General features: G+C 39.9%; 1 protein-coding gene across 1 annotated transcript in view; it reads right to left on the bottom strand.

The window, feature by feature from the left end:
* Positions 1-19,676, bottom strand: part of tnr (tenascin R (restrictin, janusin)) — a gene marked incomplete at both ends in the record, with an annotated part of 67,727 nt that overhangs the window by 35,115 nt on the left and 12,936 nt on the right. The window contains 11 exons of the mRNA XM_083991913.1: positions 2,165-2,308; positions 2,719-2,838; positions 5,699-5,965; positions 9,086-9,215; positions 9,365-9,498; positions 11,309-11,398; positions 12,210-12,312; positions 13,280-13,380; positions 13,907-13,997; positions 14,374-14,552; positions 17,697-17,847. Of these exons, the coding sequence (XP_083848039.1) occupies positions 2,165-2,308; positions 2,719-2,838; positions 5,699-5,965; positions 9,086-9,215; positions 9,365-9,498; positions 11,309-11,398; positions 12,210-12,312; positions 13,280-13,380; positions 13,907-13,997; positions 14,374-14,552; positions 17,697-17,847 (1,510 nt within the window). The remainder of the gene's footprint in view (positions 1-2,164; positions 2,309-2,718; positions 2,839-5,698; positions 5,966-9,085; positions 9,216-9,364; positions 9,499-11,308; positions 11,399-12,209; positions 12,313-13,279; positions 13,381-13,906; positions 13,998-14,373; positions 14,553-17,696; positions 17,848-19,676) is intronic.

Raw genomic sequence — 19,676 nt, 5'->3', positions numbered from 1 at the left:
GGGGTGTTCCACCTCTAATTGATTGTATGGTAAGTGATAGCACTTGAGCGGAAATGTCGTGCTGAGACTGTGACACATGTAACTGGGCTGGAAGAATGGGGCCCTGAAAAGTGCAGGCTGCTGTACACCAAAGACATGTCCAACTTTACAAGCCTCACTGGTTTCTGGGAAGGTTTTCCCCAGATGAAAACCAGGCTCCTTTTCTTCTTCTTTTAGACTTTTACATGAATTGCCTCTCTTACTCTCAGCCTCTATTTTACATCTTTTCGTTTGCAACTCTCATCTCTCAACTCATCATTAATTTCTCTATCATTTCACCTTTCAGTATCGACTGTGACTTTATTGTATATTTTAACAAAGCATTGTTTATGAAATATCTGTAAAAAAAAAATTGCACAAGCAAGGAGGACTTTAATAGTCTTTCTTCAACCATTAGTTTTGGGGAGATTGATACTTTACTAAGGGTCCTGACACTTTAGTAATGAGCACTGACTTTAGATCTTAAACAGGCCTTCACACGCTCCATTTAATGTCAGTTCTCTCAAATTCATCTCAGATTAGTAGCACCTGCTGTGTCGGCAAAATAAAATATGGCTCGTTGCTTTTTCATTTTTTTTTGCCCCTCTGACAATAATTGATTACAGAAGCGAGAGAAGCAGCAATTCAAGTCATTACATACTTGGCCAGGCAATGTTGGATTACTCTTCCAATCCCCTGTTTATGTATTGTTGTTGAAGGCATTATTAAAATGTTCCTGGTTGGGCATTGTGCAATGAGGAAAACGTTATTTACCATTCCTAACAAGCTTGACTTTGGAGTTATGTTTTTTTCAGGCTATTACAGCCTCAACGGCTCTCTTCATTGTAAGTACATGGGGAGTGTGAGGGAAGGGAGCTGATGATAAAGAAAGAGATGAGAGAGAGAGAGAGAAAGTAAGTGAAACAGTCTCTTTTAGCTTCTTCTATCTCACTGCATTCTTGAACCTGCTGGCTGCTGCTCTCATTGGCATGCAAACACACCTTCTGCTCTCCTCCTCTCACTCCTTTTCTGCGCTCTCCTCAGCTCCCTCGCACCCATACACACACACACTCACACACACTCATACACACAGTGAAGATTATGCATACAGCACTGGGAGGCTGTGTTAATCTTAGGTTAGTGGAGTTCTCTTACAGAGAGGAGCGGTGTCTCATATTTACATGCGTGTGTGCAAGAGAGGTTTTATGTTTTCCTAACTTTAGATTCAGTGCTAAGTTACGAGTCTGAAAGCAGGTTCTCACCAACAGTGATGGATTGATAAGACGGGGGGGGGGGGGGGGGGGGGGAAGGATGAAGCACAGAGGAAAGAGAGAGGGGACAGAAAGATGGAGAACAGGAGAAGGAGGAGAAGTGAGAGAGGCATAATTTTGTAGAAGTGAGGAAAAAGGATACAGAGATAAGCAAGGAAGGAAAGACAGATAGAGGAGGGTGAGATGGAGTTGGGAGTAGGTTACCAATTACTGGGTCACAGAATGGACAGTTTCATCTATCGCAGCAGAAAGATTGTACCTCCTGCAATGTCAGCTGTAACCTTAGATTTTGTCTGATATCTGTGTGTGAGTGTGTGGGTGCCTGTCTGTTTCTCCTTTTAATACAAATCTCCCGGCACCAAGCTGTTGTGTGTCGCTGTGGGAAGAACAATTGGTGTGAAAGTCTAGCAGAGGAGAAGCAATTCTTCATTCATTTTACATGGCAAACAGGAGCGTTTAGTGTGAGTAGTAGTGAGCTGTAGGAAAGAGCAGTGAGAAGTATGGTTTTAATACAATGTAGCCCTTCATTTTACAAGGGCAGAGCAGTACATAAAATATAACAATGTCTGTCTTGGCCTTTCAGGGGATGTGTTTACAGCAAGGAACTAAACAAGGAAACCCTGAAGCAGGCAGCCTCCCAAAAAAAACAGATTATTTGCTGTTTTTCCCTTGTCCTACACAACTGTAAATTAAAGAGGTTTAGGTTTTGGACTGTTGGTGACTCAAAACAACCAACTGCTGTAATCCTGTGGGCTTGGAGGAAATTACATCTGTTCAATTTTTTTTTCATATCTTACCAACCAAACAATGAATCAGTTAATTGAAAAAGTAATTAAACACCATGTTTTAATAAAAGTTTTACTGTGAGCTCCCACCTGTGAAGACGGAGGTGGTGACCACTTTGCTCTCCTGACTCCCTCGGACGGCGATGAGACTGATCTCATATTCTGTAGCGGGAAACAGACTGGACAAGGTGAAGTTTGTCACATCGCTATCAATCACCACGCTGTCCACTCGACCTGCAGGAGACACCAGAGAGAGAGAGAGAGAGAGAGAGAGAGAGAGAGAGCGAGGACTAACATCAGAACATCACAGGTCTTCATGTACGGGGTTTATTGCTTAGCCTGCTGGTGTACGTTTTGCATCACAGACTACATTTTTAATCAATGTAGAATTTTAATTAAAAACTCAATTAAATTCTACTGATAAAATGTTAGAATTAATTAGGTATAACAGGGTGTGTCGCGGGGTGCTCTGCTACAAAATATCGTCCATTGGAGAGACCTGGTATGTCATACAGTACGAAATGCCATGTTCATTTAGCTGTAACAAGGAGTAGCTACTGTGTGTGCCATTTATAAGTTAATATAATAGCAACTTGTTATTAACAACACTGAAGATAAACATTAGACTGAATATTATTCTTTACCTCTGGCTGACTGATAGGAAAGCTTATAGTATTCAAATGGAGCCAGTGGTTTGATCCAGGAGATAGTTACTGAGTCCTCCGTCACATCTGACACCATCATCTCTTTTGGTGGGTCCATGCCTAGAAATGGGTTAACATTGAAAAACATGTGGTCAAAAAGGTGAATTATAGGCAATATGAGAGTGTGAGTCTTCTAAAAGGGCGATCTCATAAATCAATCAGACTGTTTTGATCCCCGATGTACAATTGGAACACATTATCTGGTTTATTATTAAGTAAGTTCAGGCATTTACATAAACATCTAAAAGAAACAGTGCCCTTGAAAGCTCACGTATTTCAGTAATCCTCATAAGGGTCATTTTTAATCTTCTCATTACATTTACATAAACAGACCTGTCCTTGGTCTGTGGAAGCACATGCACTTTTAATGCAAATGTGTCTTTAAAAAAAAGAAAGAAAGAAAAAAAACACCTATCAAAAGATAAAGAACAAAATGGCCGGCATTAGCATTGAAAGTGAGCCTGGTTTACACAGTGGAAACCTCCCCACCCCCAACAATTTGTTTCATGTGTCTCCTGAGACGGTTGAGCTGCCATGGAAAAAGGTTATGGTGAAAACAATGTCAGCAAACAATTTCTTAGCAAGTTTTGAGCAAGTACAGAAAGAAATACAAGGTAACGAAAGTTAAAGAGGGGAAAAGAAAAAGATGGAGGGAGAGAGAAAGCTTGTTTCTATGTCTTGTTATGGATAAGGGGAGAAACTTCTAAGCCACCTACAGTACACTGCACTCTCATTCCTGCTTTGAAAAAAATCTAACATAATAATGACTGTTGGGTCAGTTTTTAACTATTGGCTTTTAGCTAATTTGAATTCCACTTGTATGAAACCAATAACACTTATTTAAATTGTAATTATTCATTTATGCATACAGTCTCTCACTTATTCTATTTGCTTTGGCAAAGGTGTCACCGTGACAAATTATCATCTCTGATGGAGCTTCCTGAAGGTGACTGAATTATTCTGTCAGATGTATCTAACTCCTGTTGACTGTATCCCTGTGGAAGATCGCAATTCAATTTGCACTGTGTAAGCTAATAAATGAATGTGGCCCTCTGGTTCAATCACATTAAGACTCCCTTAACACAGCTGAGTGACGATTCACAGCAATGTGAACCAGCTCGCCAACTACAACTGTTGTTAACACTTTTGAGAAAAGCTGTAAATGTTGCTACTGTAAAAGCACAACTAATTATACGAGGAGCAGCAGAGTGCAGCCGTTCATCAGTGCTCACACTGACACACAGATCACCGTGGGGCACCAAAATTACCGCACTGTAAAGGCAGTACGTCAGTCTCAAAACCCCTATTCAATTTCACCCTTGAAATCTGCTTATCATCATGTGTGGGTGAATGTAAAGAGAGAGTAAGAGAGAGAGAGAAGGAAGGAGGGAGGATACTCTTAGCTGCCAAGGTTTTACATGACCCTGGCACAAAAAAACGATGACAGCATGCAGTGTCTCTGGCGCAGAGTTAACATCTCCATTGTTAAATGCTGACTTCCTTCTTTTCACTGTTTGTCTCCAGCCCACTCTTAGCTTTCCCTTTTAACGATTCCTCTTTTGTCCTTCTTTCTGGAAAAAAAACAAACTCAAATTCTCTGTTGTGTTTTGCCCATTGTCTCTCTCTCTCTCTTGAAGGTTAAAATTCTGACCCTCTTCTTATTCGGCGTCTTCCCAGATGAGAACAACACACTCGTAATCAAAAGAATTGTTTCTGAGACTCCTTTTGACACAATAAGCCAGTTAATGAAAAATTGAACAGTCATACTTCATAACTTATTAAGAAACAAGGAGAAGGTTGTGAAGGATTTTTGTGCTGCAGTGTGAATTAAACATTTTCATTAAAAGGAACAGAGAGAAATGATCGACAAACTGTAGGAGGAGATAAAAGAAATGGAAGACAAAAAAGATTCATTGTTACTGTCAAGATAGAAACTGGACTTGGTACAAAGCAGAGGCAGAAAATTGAGATTTATAATCTGAACCCTCATGTCACATTGCACCTGTCCTTCCCCGCTCTCTCCTCTCTCTGAATCCTTTCCTTTATTAGACTGGCCATTTAACTGCAGTTTCTCAAATACTCTCTCCACCCTTCAAATAGTCTGTTTGCATTTAGGCTCAACACTGGATTTCTATTCAGACTGGCTATTGACTCAAGTTTCATATCTGAGTTTAGCAAAACTCAGTCATCTGATACCACAAAGAACAAAACAAACTAGGATTTGTGGTGCTACAGTACGTCTCTAAGACGAAGACAAAGAAAAAATAAGGAAATGAAAAAAAAAACCTTTAAGGCAGACATCTAATTACAAAACTCATTCTGCTGTGGCTCTGTGCAAATGAAATGCTCAAACAGCATTTCTGTGAATATGTATTAAATTTAAAATCACTTTGTATTTCCATTTCTCACGCAGATTTTCTCCTCTTTCCTTTTCTCCCTTTACTCTCCTCACATGTGCTAATTCAACACTTTCCTTTCAAAGAAATCCTCTTTCAACCTCCCGACCTCAGTTTCTCTTTACTCTAAATGGGAATTGGGAAATTCCAGCACAACCTGTATCAATAAACCCCAACAGCGCAAACCATTCATAAATGTGGAAGGAATTAGTCAATTAAAAATCCTCTCTGATGTGAGGATTAGCTACTTTTTTTATATAAATGGTTGTAAATTGAATATCTTTAAATTCTGTAGTGATGCCTGAGCAAAATCACTGATTCAAAGACTTATCATCAGTATTTAAAAAACTGAAATGGCCACTTTTCACTCTTTTGTTAGTATTAATAGTTTATAAACCCAACAATTAGCAAAATGTAAAAGTACTATGGACAAGGGAACACACTGCAGGTTTTCAGACCTCAGACAAAGCCACAAACCTTTACTATGCTGCTCATGCACGCCTTCATGAAATCAAGCAGCTCACCTGTAGTGAGTGATGCTGTAATAGGCTCAGAGGTAGCATCCCCCTGAATTGTGATTAGACTGATGGTGTACGGAGTGGACGGCAGCAGCCCCTGGACCAGTGACCTCGTCTTGGAGCCGTCCAGTGTAACCTTTGATGTGTCGGTCCCGTCGGCAGAGCTGTAGCTCAGGATGAAGAGGTCGGCGGGCGGTGCTGGAGCGCTCCACGCCACCAACACAGAGTCTGAAGTCACCTCTGACAAGTAGAGGTGGGTTACGGGTCTGATTCCTGGAGGAATGGAGGATCCAGAGGTAATTGGCAGGAGTTCTTTTTTCTTTTCTTTTTTTCCAAAGAACAAGAATAAAGCCGGAAAATAGCGAAGAAAAGAAAAAAAAAATGGCTGTCATCATTATGAAGATGACAGACAAGAAGCTAAGTGATGGATTGATGGAGTCCATGGATGAAGTGAAGGAGAGTTAATAGCGCAGTTGAGTGAATTAGCCTTGGATGTAATGGTGATGGGGCTGGTGATAGACAGAATGGACCACGATCATGTGGAAGTAATGATTTGATAGAAAAAGAGAAACTAATGAGTCCGTCCTCCATAAAGATGAAGATGTGATGGGACTGTTGACAATAAGAAAACGGGAGACATGGTGATGATAACAGATGCTGTTGTCAGAACGACCAAGATGGGAGATGATGTGATGAATATGAACAAGTGCAGCCGATGACACAGCGGAAAATGGAAGAAGACTTTCATTCAATTAGCCATGTGCTGATGTATAAATATCCGGTAGCATGATGCAACTTTGGTTTCTTCTTTTCTGAAATCTCAAGATTAAACAAATTTTCTCTGTAATCTGTCATCATTTGAAACCTGCAATCGCTTTCATTGTTGCTCTCTTCTCTTACTGGCGACTCTCTACCTTTTATTATTCTTCACCAGTGCACTGTGCAGTCAGCAGAAGTCTGTGTTGCGTAAACCCCATGCTAGTGGCGTTCATGTGTATCCTTGTGCGTAAAGCTGGCAAAAGATAAATGTGATACAAACAACAACACAAGGAAACACTCGTCCAAACTTTGCACAACACCAAGAGAGATCTAAAACTCTACTTGGAAGCTTTACGGATTAAAATTACAGAGAGGAAGATGTAACTGTTGGTGTGGTGTAATGTGATGGCTGTAGTGGTGGTAGTGATGATAATAATGACAGTCCTTTTGCAGAGATCTTAGTGATTCAAAAGCCAGTAGGCAAGCAGCAAAAGGCAGTGACATAGGTGTTACAGATGAGTCATGTTTCATTGATTTAACTGTCATGTCACTTTTGTGATTTGAAGCACAGAAGACAATCCCTTGAAAAGGGAACTTTAAGAGATCAAGGTCAGTGTAGTAGTCATGAGAAGAAATACTTGGCCTAGAAAAACAGGTTTGTATCTGTCTTTAGTGGTTCTAGAGGATCTGTAGGTCTACAGGTACATGAAAAACATCTGATGATGTTGTTTGTATGGTGGCCGTGGCCCTGAGAACAAATTGCACACATGACAAAAACATTTCCAGGCATCAGAGTAAAATTGATGAACTGAGCTGCACACACGGTGACTCATACATTTACTGAGGCCACTGATTCAAGTTTGTTTTTCTCTATTTAAACATTCTGATTGAATGATTCAGTTTCCTCTCTTAACCCTGCAGTGTTTCTGTATTTGGTTGCATTTTCAGTTTTAGCTGAAATACAGTACTAAATCACGACGTAATGGTAATGGATGGGTTATTACAGAAATAAAGCCCTGGATTTTTCTCACTGCAGATAATGAAAACAAAGTGCATTTCTCCTTACGGAGAGGTTTTCTCACTCTTTCTGCTGTTAGCATTATGTAGCTTAAAAGGCTTGGGAAAGAATAAGAATGAGTGAATAAATGAATAGACAAACAAATGAATCCATAAAAATGATATGTAAATGAATACATATGGTAACTTTATAATTCTCTTTTGCTTTCTGAGTAATGAAGAGTACGACTGCAATCATAAATAAATGAATAAATAATGTGAATTTTGCAGATAACTGCTTACACCAAGTGGTAAAGTACATATTCAGTGATCAAGACACAAACGGAAGGTCAGACTTCAGCGCCCCACAGGCAATCTTGGATTTACAACTTGAGATCAAACTCCGGATTATTCCCTGGCTATTTTTTTCCTGATGGTGAGTTCACCTGATCACAGGAAGACAGATGTTGCCAATATGGCCAAGTGAACAGTGGATGAGGAGATGACAGGTAATTAATTATTTTTCCTCTGATTCTCTTGATCTGTCGTTTTATCATCCTGTCATCTCTCCTCTCCAGATGGCTGCAGTGATGCCACTGAAGGAAACCACAGATAACAAAAGATGATAAATGTGCTGATGATCTCTGTGATGATGTCGATGAAGGTTATGACGGTGACAACTGCCACAATGGCGCTCGGTAAAGAAGAAACAAGCTGATGATGATGGTGATGATGGCGATGATGATGAGCGCGGGGAGGAAAGAGTGACAAATCTGACAGCAGGTAAACGGGTGCCCATCATTCTGACACCGGGCTTTGTGCGACTAAAAAAATCACACCAAGCTCCCTGTAAAAATAACAAAAACCAACAGAGCCGAAGCAGATTGACAGGCAATCTGACAAATAGCTGGATGGATAGACACAAGTGTGGCGGGAAGAGAACCAAGCTGTGATTGAAATTCTCGGAGAAAGAGGATAACGTAGCAAGCAGACAGCAGCGTGTGTGATGGGAAAAGTGAGAGAACACGTTGTTGAAAAGGCATCAGAAGAAACAGAAACACAAATACCAGTCGATGCAAAACAGAGGTGCAATTAGGGAACGCTTGTAACAAGCTCATTAGCTGACTTGACTAATTTACCTTGGCTGATTGCTGCTTCAAAATCTTTTAAGGTCCTCCATTTTCTTTTAGCGTGACTCGCCTTACCTGCTGCCACACTTTGGTTCATTATATTCACCATTCAGCTTCATTATGTGCCACTGTTGTTCAAACTGTTCCATGGCTCTGTTCTCTGCAGTAATAGGCTGATCTTTCATGTTTTTACCCTGAGCAGAGGAAACACTCCGGGAGGGAATTTTATTTTAGCTTTGTCTGATAATTGAGTGGAACAAAGTGAGAACACTGCATTGCAACCACCATGCTCTTCAGGAAAGTTTATACTTTATCAGCTGGAAAAAAAAATGAGGATTGTTGGTGTTTCTCAGGCAATGATCTCATCACTGCTCCCATTTGATCATCATTTGAGATACAAATAAACGCATAGTTTATGGATTCTTTCCTATGAATGCACAATCATGTCTTTGATACTTAAGTATCACTACTCGGTCCTTGTGACTATACACTTTGAGGCTGCCTCTACCTGTGAAGGCGTCTATGGTGGCTGCAGTGCTCTGCTGTCTTCCTCTTCTTGCTGCTACAGTGATGGTGTACTCAGTCCCAGGCTCAAGGTCCGTGAGCGTAGTGGTGGTTACATCTTTAGGCACTGTCAGCTGGAACGAGAAGAAGTAGTCAGACATACACTGAATGGGATTTCTCTATACTTTCAGATGGCTTCACAATAAAAAAGGTCACAGCCTTGTTGGTCCTTTTCAAGGTGTGGCAACTTGTATGTTATCTGTTCATCCGTTCAGCTCTTCACCTCAGTTGCGACACCCGAGGACGATGTGTAGGTGACCTTGTAGTGGTCGATGGGTCCCTGGACCACGCCCCACACCAGAGTGATGGTGTTGTCTGTGGACGCTGTCACTGTTAAATCCATGGGCACATCCAGACCTAACAGAGGAGAAGCATGAGTTGGTTAAAAGCACAGGTGCTAGGAAATATTTTCAACAAACCGCAGCATCAAGAGAGGCTACTACATTGGCATATTAAGTGTTCCTTCCTCCTAACAAACTGCATGGGACACAATTTTTCCTACTTACTCTTTTCCCCGATGTAAGACACATAATTATGAAAATAATTCGTTCTTCAACTGATCACAAATAAGTGAGTCAAAACAACAGGTATCTGTAGATTTTTTTTTAAAATTTTGTTTGCAATTCAGGTAATAACTTTATTTATCGTTTTGTATTTATGTGTATATTCACTGTAATTTGACTGAGCCAACTAAAAAAGCCAAGGTTTATCAAGCCTCATACTATTTATATACCATAATTGATTCACAATTGATCATTGATCATATTGACATAAAAGAGTTCACGCTAAGCTAAAAAAGTGGCGCAGTCAAGTAGGGAAGATGCAATAAAGGTACTGTAAGTAAAAGCAGCGAGATCTGATGCACCTTCATATTACTGTGTACAAAGCGCTAATGCCTTAACTTCCACTCAACCAGAACACACACAGACATTCATATCAAATTATGTTAAAAGTCTAGAGCTGCTCAGATGCTGCATGTCACATCATAAGATTTCTCACTTAATTTGAGCTGATGTAAACATGAACTAATTCACATTTTTATTTTGAGATCTGCCTCAACATTTTAACAGAAACTTAGCTGTTGCTATTGATTCATAAATTAGTCAGAGCTCCTGTTCTGCTCTTATCTGTTGTATAACCTCACATCAAAGAAAAATCATCATTACTGATTAAAATGTAATAGCTTGCCTCCAGGAAGTTCATTTCCAAAAGGACCTCTACAATAACTTAATGATCCTGATTCTGTATTTTTGTTTTTGTTATGCTATGTTTGTCATTTCCTGCATCAATAGCCCAACTTGCTGAGTGAATCCCGAAGTTAAATTCTCATCTAATCTTTGGTTTTTCTGGCAGAAGCCTTTTTTTTTTTCATGGAACAGAAAAAAAGTAAAGAGCTCGTTATTGATGCTTCTAACATTCAACTCACACTTATATTAACATAAGCACAGCTGTGCGCCGGGCAGACATGAGGTGTTTGAGCTATTTGAGAGCGATGTGATAGATGTAGTACATTTTCAGAGTTTAAAGAGAGTTCACAAAATAGTGGGGTAGAAAGAGCATGCTTGTAAGGCAAACCTAGGTATAATTTTGCAAAGTGCAAAACACCTTCATGCCATTAAAATAACTGCAACTGGAGGACAGCTGTTCTGGGTAGACAATGTGATGGGAAAGATTAGTGAAGCACCTCCTTTCACTAACATTTCAAAGAGCAAGTGAATTGAGGTCCTTTTTTCTTTCAGCCAAACAACTCAAACCCAATAAAAATTCAAACAGCTGATCAAGTACTCATGTAAAGAGAGGGCCATTAGCAAAATTGTATGCATTATTACAGCTTTAAAATGCTATAATGGGAACTTTGACCCACGCCGGCAACATAAAACAGCTACACACCTCTCTAAAACTGCACAAGTCTTGCCAAAATCTGATTTGCTTAATTTCACTAAAACGGCTTTTACTGGTTGGAACAAGAGCACTGACCCATAGCACGAACTGTGAAGTACATGTATAATGACAAATGGGCTAGATAGCCAGCTGTGAGGCTGAGATTTGCAGAACAACACTGTGCTGCAGTTCACTTAGTACACTACACTGCTGCTGTTGGTGTGTCTTACATGCATGAGTGGATGACTGGCTTTTTACAGTAGAGTTTAAACAACAGTTCACTCACTGGTCCTGGCGTTCATTGTTGCTGGTGTGCTCTGGTTGCTGCCTTTCATGGCAGAGATGCCGATGCCGTACTCCGTGCCTGGAAGCAGGTCTGATGCACAAAGACAAGGGGAGATGCGGTTACTCATTTACCACATAATATAGCAAGAAGAAACATCACATAGAGTTGTTTGGCACTCTTCTCCACACACAACGTGCATGTCAATGAGATGGAGTTTTTCATAACAGCCCAATTAGCTCTACATCAGTGATGAGGTCCTGACAAATTTACATGTACATCACTATGATTTGTGAAGAAACCCATTTTTTTTCGCCATCTGCATAATTGATCAGTTCTAAATCAATCTTGCACGTCCACAATGAGCTTCTCAAACTACAGGAAGAGAGATGAAGAGATGAGCAATGAGAAATGAGTGAGAGTGACAGAGATTATTAGAAGAGAGTGTGGGGCAGAGAGAAAATGAGAGTGACAGAGATGGAATTGATTGCATTGATTGCAATGGCCGAACAGAGAGACACGAGGACCTTTTGCTTCAATTCTTATGCTGGCCGTGCCCTTTCCAGCACTGTGGCCTTTCAGGAAAAAAAGCATTCCAGCTGACCCCTCCTTTCTGACAGCCTTTCAATATCCCCGCAGGATAACACGCATTTCTGCAGATACAATCAGTAGCCCGTCAGCCAAGTGTTCGCCTTGCAGATAATCCTGCCATGTAAAACACACAGGCACTTCCCAGCTTCTTCAGCACACATTAGATGCATTGTGATAATAGTGACAGCGTCAGGAAAAACACTGCCAAAGAGCCAGAGAGCCCTACAGATGTTGATGATAAATAATTCAAGGCAAATTAACTACAAAACCCATTAAATGGAGGATGAGCAACGCATCGCTCCTCCTCACTCACCTGTGAGAGTGGTCTTAGTGGTGGCTCCCTCATTTCGTGGTACAATGACTTTATCATACTGATCTCCTGCTAAAGTGCTGTACACCACCTGGTAGCCCTCCACCTGCAATATAAGATGTACACATTTAAACAGCTGCATCACCAAGGAGAAAGAAACATTTGAAAAAAATATTTTCGTAGCCCTAACAGCTTAATTTTCTTTTGCACCGCATTGCTGATGGGTGATAGATAAATGGTTTATTTTGCATCAGCCCAGTATGATATTTGTCTCTCTGTCAGCACTCTGCAGAATCATGAGGATGAATAAATTTGCACTGCTAACAGGCAGCAAGACAGACTGGCTTCATAAGTCTGGGTGTGTAGTTAGTTAGTGTGCCCCCCTGAAATATCACTGTGACTTCTGGTGAAACAACATGATTTATGACATTTTAATTCAGGGTTAAACATTCAGTGATCACTTGCACCCAGTGTGGTCCTTGTTCCATTGCTATTATTGACATTTACCAAGCTGACATTTGCAGGCCCACCTGTTTATGATGATAGAGTGCTCGGGAAAACAGGACAGTTAAGAAAAACAGGAGAAGTTACAACCTGCTTTAGGGCAAGCGAGTGGGAAGGGTCAAAGTGTGGGTGAATACATTCAAGCAATTAAGGATATACTGATTGTGACATTATGACCGAATGTGTAAAACATTATGCCTTTTTTTTTTTTTTAAGAGGGGGACTTTTATTTTGGAGGGAATACAAAGGTATACTGAGGTATAAAAATGTACTTGATTCTATCCAATCACCATAAAACATTATCTGAATATTTTATTGGATTATCACTGGTATAGTTAAAACATTATTTTTTTATCTCTTGTTTATATTCTGGCTGGCTGTTCTAATCTATTGATTTGCATAATACTTCATACAGAATGCTCCTCATTTGCTTTGAATATAAAATCTTAAAAGTTATTCAATAAATGTAGTGAAGTAAAATCTAAGTACCAATAAGACTGAAACAATCAGGCAAAGTACAACGCTTAGGTCTGTTACCTGCAAATGTTATTCAGCGCATGTCTAATTACCTCAGCCTCGCTGTTATCCCATTCAAGCTCCAGGGTGGTGGACGTCTTGGACACGAGCCGCAGGTTCTTGGGGGCATCGATCTCTGAGAAGAACGATAAAGCTGACAATGTTGGGGACACTGAGACCAATTCTAAGGAATTGTGAACAAGCAAACAACAGCCGTTTAAACAGTATCAGACAGATACGGTTAGTGTCAAACTGTCATTTACCAGACTTAATCTGTATACAATATCATATCAGGTAAAGCACAGCATCATCACTTGCAACGTGTCCTTAAGGAATACACATATCCAGCTATCTGCAGATTCTACTTAAATTGAATGATCCTGAAGTAGATATTTTAGCACCAGAGACACATTCTACTATACCGTAGATGTAGTGGTAGTAATGTCTTTATTTGCACTCAAAACAAATCAGGTTGATGCTTCCACAAATAATGTGCTTTATTCTACACAAACTTTATGGGAGTAAAAAAAAAACAATGAACAGATGTTTACTACCCTATCCAATATAGATAAACAGCATGGTATGCATTAGGCCATATGTCATCAGCTGTTCTATTCCTGGAGGCAGGCGAGGGATCACACACACTACTATCATCACATCTGCTTGCTGTCAGACCTCACCAGTAGTAAATTCAGTGGAAATGGATCCACTCTCGTTTCCTTTCCTCACGCCTCTGACAGACACCTCGTAACGCGAGCCAGGACGCAGAACCTGTGGAGGCAAAAACACACGGACAGTTTGTTCTGTTTAATCTCTCTGCATGGATTTTTCATTTTTTTGGGGGGGGTTATCTCTAGGCACAGAAGGCAGGCAGATTAGATGAATTAACAAGCATGAGAAGTGTGTACACACACACACACACACACACACACACACACACACACACACACACACCTACACACACAACAGTATACAAACAGTAATACTATACACTTGAGTGCAATGTAATAATTCCAAAGCCAACCTGACAGTTATAAGAAATGAAAAGAAGCTTTCCCCATATGGCAGGTACAGTAGGTCCACAAAATGTGTCTGTATGATCAGATCTGTGATCTCATGACATGATGAATTACACACACACACTCACCTGCAGGGAATACTGGCTGAGTGTGGGCTGGAGGCGGAAGGTCGTCCGTGGCCCCTCACCTCCTACAAGCCCATAACGCAACACGACCTGATCGATCTTTGCCTTCGGTGGCATCCACTCCACAAACGCCACAGTGTCTGACACATCTCGCACGATCAGCTGAGTGGGACCATCAATCACTGAAAGACAGATGTATGATTATTGAGTGTCCCGTTGCTATTGTTATGAACAAAGCAATGTCACCGGGGAGTCATCTGTCATTTGTCAGCCTCTATTGCTGATTTATTTACGGAGTGGGGCCATGAATTATTTGACATTTTATTATTTACATTTTATGAAAGAAGGATTATGATGATTTCCGGTGCAGGTAGATGTCAATAAATTGTTTCGTCCAACTAAAACAACCCAAAACCTGCATATATAATTTGTAACATAAGTCAGCATGTGGCTAATTTTGGTGTGTGACCCCTAAAATAAAGCAGCATCTATTTATGGCCCCACACAGTTAAGAAGTTTACAAATTTTATGACCTCTCAACTTTATAATCTGTCTGGTATGAATAGCTTTTTCTCATCTAAAACTATTGATTTTTATAAGTAAAAACAAGAATTAAGATGCTTATGATTTATAATATACATAAACCCAGAATAGTCACAAGTTAATCATCCATCTGAGAGGGTGGAAGCAAGGTTTGGCTGTTTCTACATTACCTTACCATAACATGTTAAACATTGTCTCCAAACTGAGGTAATAGAGTTTGGCGTGAATAATACACAGTCTTTGACAAATTATACATAAATAAAACAAAATCAAGGAGTAACTTTGATGCCAAATTTTAGTTAGAACACATTTCGGTCAATATTCAAAAAATCTGGCAAAAATAAGAAACTTTAAATGAAAGAATGAAAGTTCATGTTGGTGCTTCCCGCAGCAGCGCTGTGGGTTTGTTATCAGAGAAGGTGTTCTCAGACCTGACACACGCTGAGGCAGTGGGCTTTATCTGTGCACGGTGTAAACCATAAGCCACGATTAAAGTCCCTCCAAGCCGTTTGCTGGAAAACAGCACTTATTAGGTGTGAAGAGCTGAAAACACATCACGCACCATGAGAAAGAGCCACTTCACAATGTTTGACACAAAGGGAATTCACTAAACACGTTCTCCACGAGTTCTCATTTCTAGAGAACCAGTATTGTACTGTAACAGCATTGCCAATGTGAAGACATTTCCGTCAAACCAATTGGGTGTTCGAGAACGTGATAATTAGCACTCCGTTTCATTAACCTGTTAATTACTTCTTTCCACAAAAGCTATGTTTTGACATCTCTTGTTGAAGCAGATGTCTGGGAAAAGGCAGGGGCTTTCGATTCTCACATCAACACTTTTCTTGACAAATCCCACCGCCGTTAGATGGGGTTCAGAGATACAACTTGTGCACAGTTTACGGCAGCTGATTTAAATAATTCTCAAAACACGAACAGTATGAATGAGGTGACAAACATCATTTAATGGTGAGGAAACGACCAAAATAGCAGATGACACAGTACTTAGTTCGAGATGAATGTTTTAAACTGAAAGCACGGCACACCGCTCTGTGATAGCATAACTACTCCGCTGTCGGCCCCAGGGGGGACTTATGTGAACGGCATCATTCACACTGTGCAACACAGGACCACTGTGTTCCTTTAAAGTATTTCTTTAAGCTTTTGAGATCTAAATAAGTCCCAGACTCAGGTTTGACATATTGCAGGTCCACTCTGATCCTTGATGTATTAGAAATTGGCCCCTTGGGTCTCGTCCTAGAAAACATCCTGAGGAAGACAGTTGCTGAAAACCAGCTCCCACATCAACTGTCCTCTCCCTGTGGTTTTTCCTCCGACTCCTTCATCATACTCTCCCTCCGTCTCCAAGGAAGGATAAATCTTTGTTGTAAATAATTGAGTAACTTTAGATTTGTCTTTTCCTCCTTCTTTATCCAATAAGGTGTCCTGCAGTGGGCCACCGTGAAAAATTAATGAGAGTGTGCCATGAATTATTAATCAATACTTAATTACAACCCACGAAAAGAACAAAGACTTGACAGGGAATTGATGGTGTTTTGACTGTAGACATCAGAGTTTGAATTGTTATGGACGAGGTTTGAATTGGATCTATTACAGCTGTCTGAGTCCTGTCAGCCGGGTGAGGACTGGGTGAGGGGAAGGGCAATACCTCAGTGAGGGTTACAACAGGGACATAAACGGTGGCAGAACAACAAATATGTCAAGGTAACACTCCCTGCCTCTGCCAGGATATTTATCCAGGTGTGTACTGTGGGTGTGTGTCACATCTTGAGTGTGCAGGGAACACTTCCTGTAATTGACCAATTGACAGAAAATACTTATTAATTTATCAAGAAAAAATGCCAAACATTTACTTTTTCTCTTTTCAAATATCAGAACATAGAGTTTTTCTCTATTATAATGGAAATTGAACAGCGCTGGGTTTGGGACTGTTGTGTGGAGAAAAAACGCTTTTTATTTCAAAATGTCACCTTCACATTAACTGAAAGACTCCAAAAATATATATTTTTCAAACTTTCTTATGAATATAAAATCAACTTTTTGGGTTAAAAAACATTTTAAATATATTAGATTTAGACTGTTTTGATGTTTGATTTAAATGTCATGAAATCCTGAACGGTGCGTGATGTTGTGTTGCTTCTCTTCAAGCTGTGCAAAACCATAAATTCTCTTGTGTGAAAAATGTAAATGTAACAGAAAATTGTCTTGGACTGGGACCCCATTTAATCTAATTGTCTGATTAACAAAACAGGTCTTTGGGAAACCAGCTCTCTGGGAAAGGAGCTATTTGTAAGTCTTATGACTACACAGCCAAGTTTAGCATAACGTTTACTTGCAAATGCTGCTGCAAGCTCCACCAATCATTACAATCACAGTGAGACATAAACTGTCTGAGCAGTGCAACTTCTACTGTGGCTATGTTACAGTTGCTCAGAATCAAGATGGTCTGACCTGGCTAAAGCTGACTGGTTGCATTTCACCACTGCAAACGACTTAAATTTAATCTTGAACTAACAACACTTCCACTGAACTAAAAAATGTAGTGAATTCGAGTAGTTATGTTATATATGTTTCAAATATAATATATTCTGAAGATGCAATAATAGTAGTGTTTGAGATTACAGTAGCTCCATCTCTGCCAACAAGCTTGCATTGTACCCATTCAGGCACCACACAGGGGTTTGACATGATATCCATACTGTATGTAAAGACTCATCTTTACTCTTTCGGAATAAGAATGAGCTGTTTTCATTCGTACATACATGTTGTGACTGTAGCAGTGACTGGTTGACTTCGACCTTGGTCTCGGAGCGCCACCAAGTTAACAGTATACTCTTCCCCTGGTCTCAGACCGGTCTGCACAAAGGACGTGATGGTGCTGGGTAGCTGTGCAGTCATCCCCCCATCATTGTCCTGGGGAAAAAACACAAACAGAGGTGTGTGATGAAAAGAGACTGGAACTCTGTTGCTCATTGTTTGCATATTTTTGAGTAAATGTCAGTGTGGCACAACCCTCTTTTCTCAGTAGAGATAAGGAATCTGGCAGATAAAAGCCTACTGTGTGATCACCAGTAAGACATAAACAAGGACTCAAGCAGCTGATTTCTATGCAGTCAAACCTCAACACACCGAGACCTTTTCCTTTGACTTTTATGTAAACTTCTAGATGTCTCTTAGCACATTAGATTCCCAAGCTGCATTGGGCAAAAAAAATGAATGTGTGTGTGCCACAGTGATATTTCTCAGGCCCTGTTCTGCAGAGGCAGCACTCTGTACATTTCCAATGGCCTGTCACTCATCATCCATATGGAGTTCCTGCTATTCCCAGCTGTTCTCACAGAGCCAGTGTTGCACATACACTTCCTGTCGACAGACAGATGTTACACCTACTGCTGCTCCAAGATCCCCAATAGCCAGTGCTATGAAGGCTCATAGTAGAGCCGAATATATAACAGCTTGCTACTTTCCAGAATCAAAACTGTAATTAGAGATGTAATCCATTTAATCATCTCAACTAAATTACCAGGGTGGGCAGTAACACACCATGGTAATGTCCCAATAACAAGTTGTGCTCAATCTCAATAAATGCAAGCGATGCTAAATGATACAAAATGAATCACCTTAACAGTGTATCCCACTCCCATCCCCTGTGTCAGTTTGCCCATAATTAGTCATCATTCTCTCTGCTGACGAGTTTGCTTAGGTGAAGAGTGACAAAAGAGATTTTTAATGTGCTTTAAGGTGTCATGGTTAAAGGACTGGGGTCATTTAGTATGTCAGACATAATTTTCATGTCTGTTCATGTAAAAAATTGTAAAACACAATCTTGTACTAATTCTCTTGCCATAATGCATTTAAATACAAAATGATGTATTTTCTGTCCCACAGGCTTTTAATCAGTTTCCCATAATGTAGAACATATTTATGATTAGAAAAGAAATGTTGACAGTATAGTCAGTTGATCATCCAGAGAATTTGACATTGTTTCTGGATAAGATATAGGGCTCCAGATCATTTTAATGCAATTTTCTTTCATTGCTGTGAGAGATGTAATGGAAAATGTGGTGGCAGCAGGTCTCCCATATCTTTCCCACAACCTACAGTATAAAGAAATTTAGATAAATACTGTTAGGGGTAAGTGAAACAATATAGTTTTTTTTCCCCACAATCTGTGTTTATAGATACTTTCAAATAAAGGACAAATACCACAAACTAAAGAACAACACCCAATCAGCTCAACAACATAGAATTGCAGAGATGCATGAACAATACATAATACATAGTAAAATAAAAAATAAAAAAATCATAAAAAAACTGATAAAACAGAATCAAAAAATGTTAGAGCACGAAGCAACAGCTGTTGGCCAGCGTAAGATCCACCATGCCACAACTACAACAACACCACTCAGACACCAATAAAATCACTCAGGAATAAATGGAAACTTCAGCTTTTCGACATAAACAAAAAAGGGGTCCCACACCTTAAGGGAGCCCTTCAAAACACATCTGATCTTTTCAAGTATAAAAAATGACATTATGTATGTGAACTAGGAATTGGAGATTTCCACTTGAGTAAAATCAAATGTCTCTCTAATAAGGTAACAAAGGCTATAAACAATATGTTTTTGGAATTGTTCTATGTGAATATCTTAAACCTGTACACAGACTAATGTATATGCATATGTATGCACAGAGAGCCCATGTAGCTTATTCACATCATGTATTGTACATTTTGCAGTTTG

This window comes from Trachurus trachurus (genome assembly GCF_905171665.1).
Source record: "Trachurus trachurus genome assembly, chromosome: 17".
NCBI classification, from domain to species: domain Eukaryota; kingdom Metazoa; phylum Chordata; class Actinopteri; order Carangiformes; family Carangidae; genus Trachurus; species Trachurus trachurus.
The sequence above is the reverse complement of the archived record's forward strand: the minus strand, read 5'-3'. Positions and strand labels throughout refer to the sequence as shown.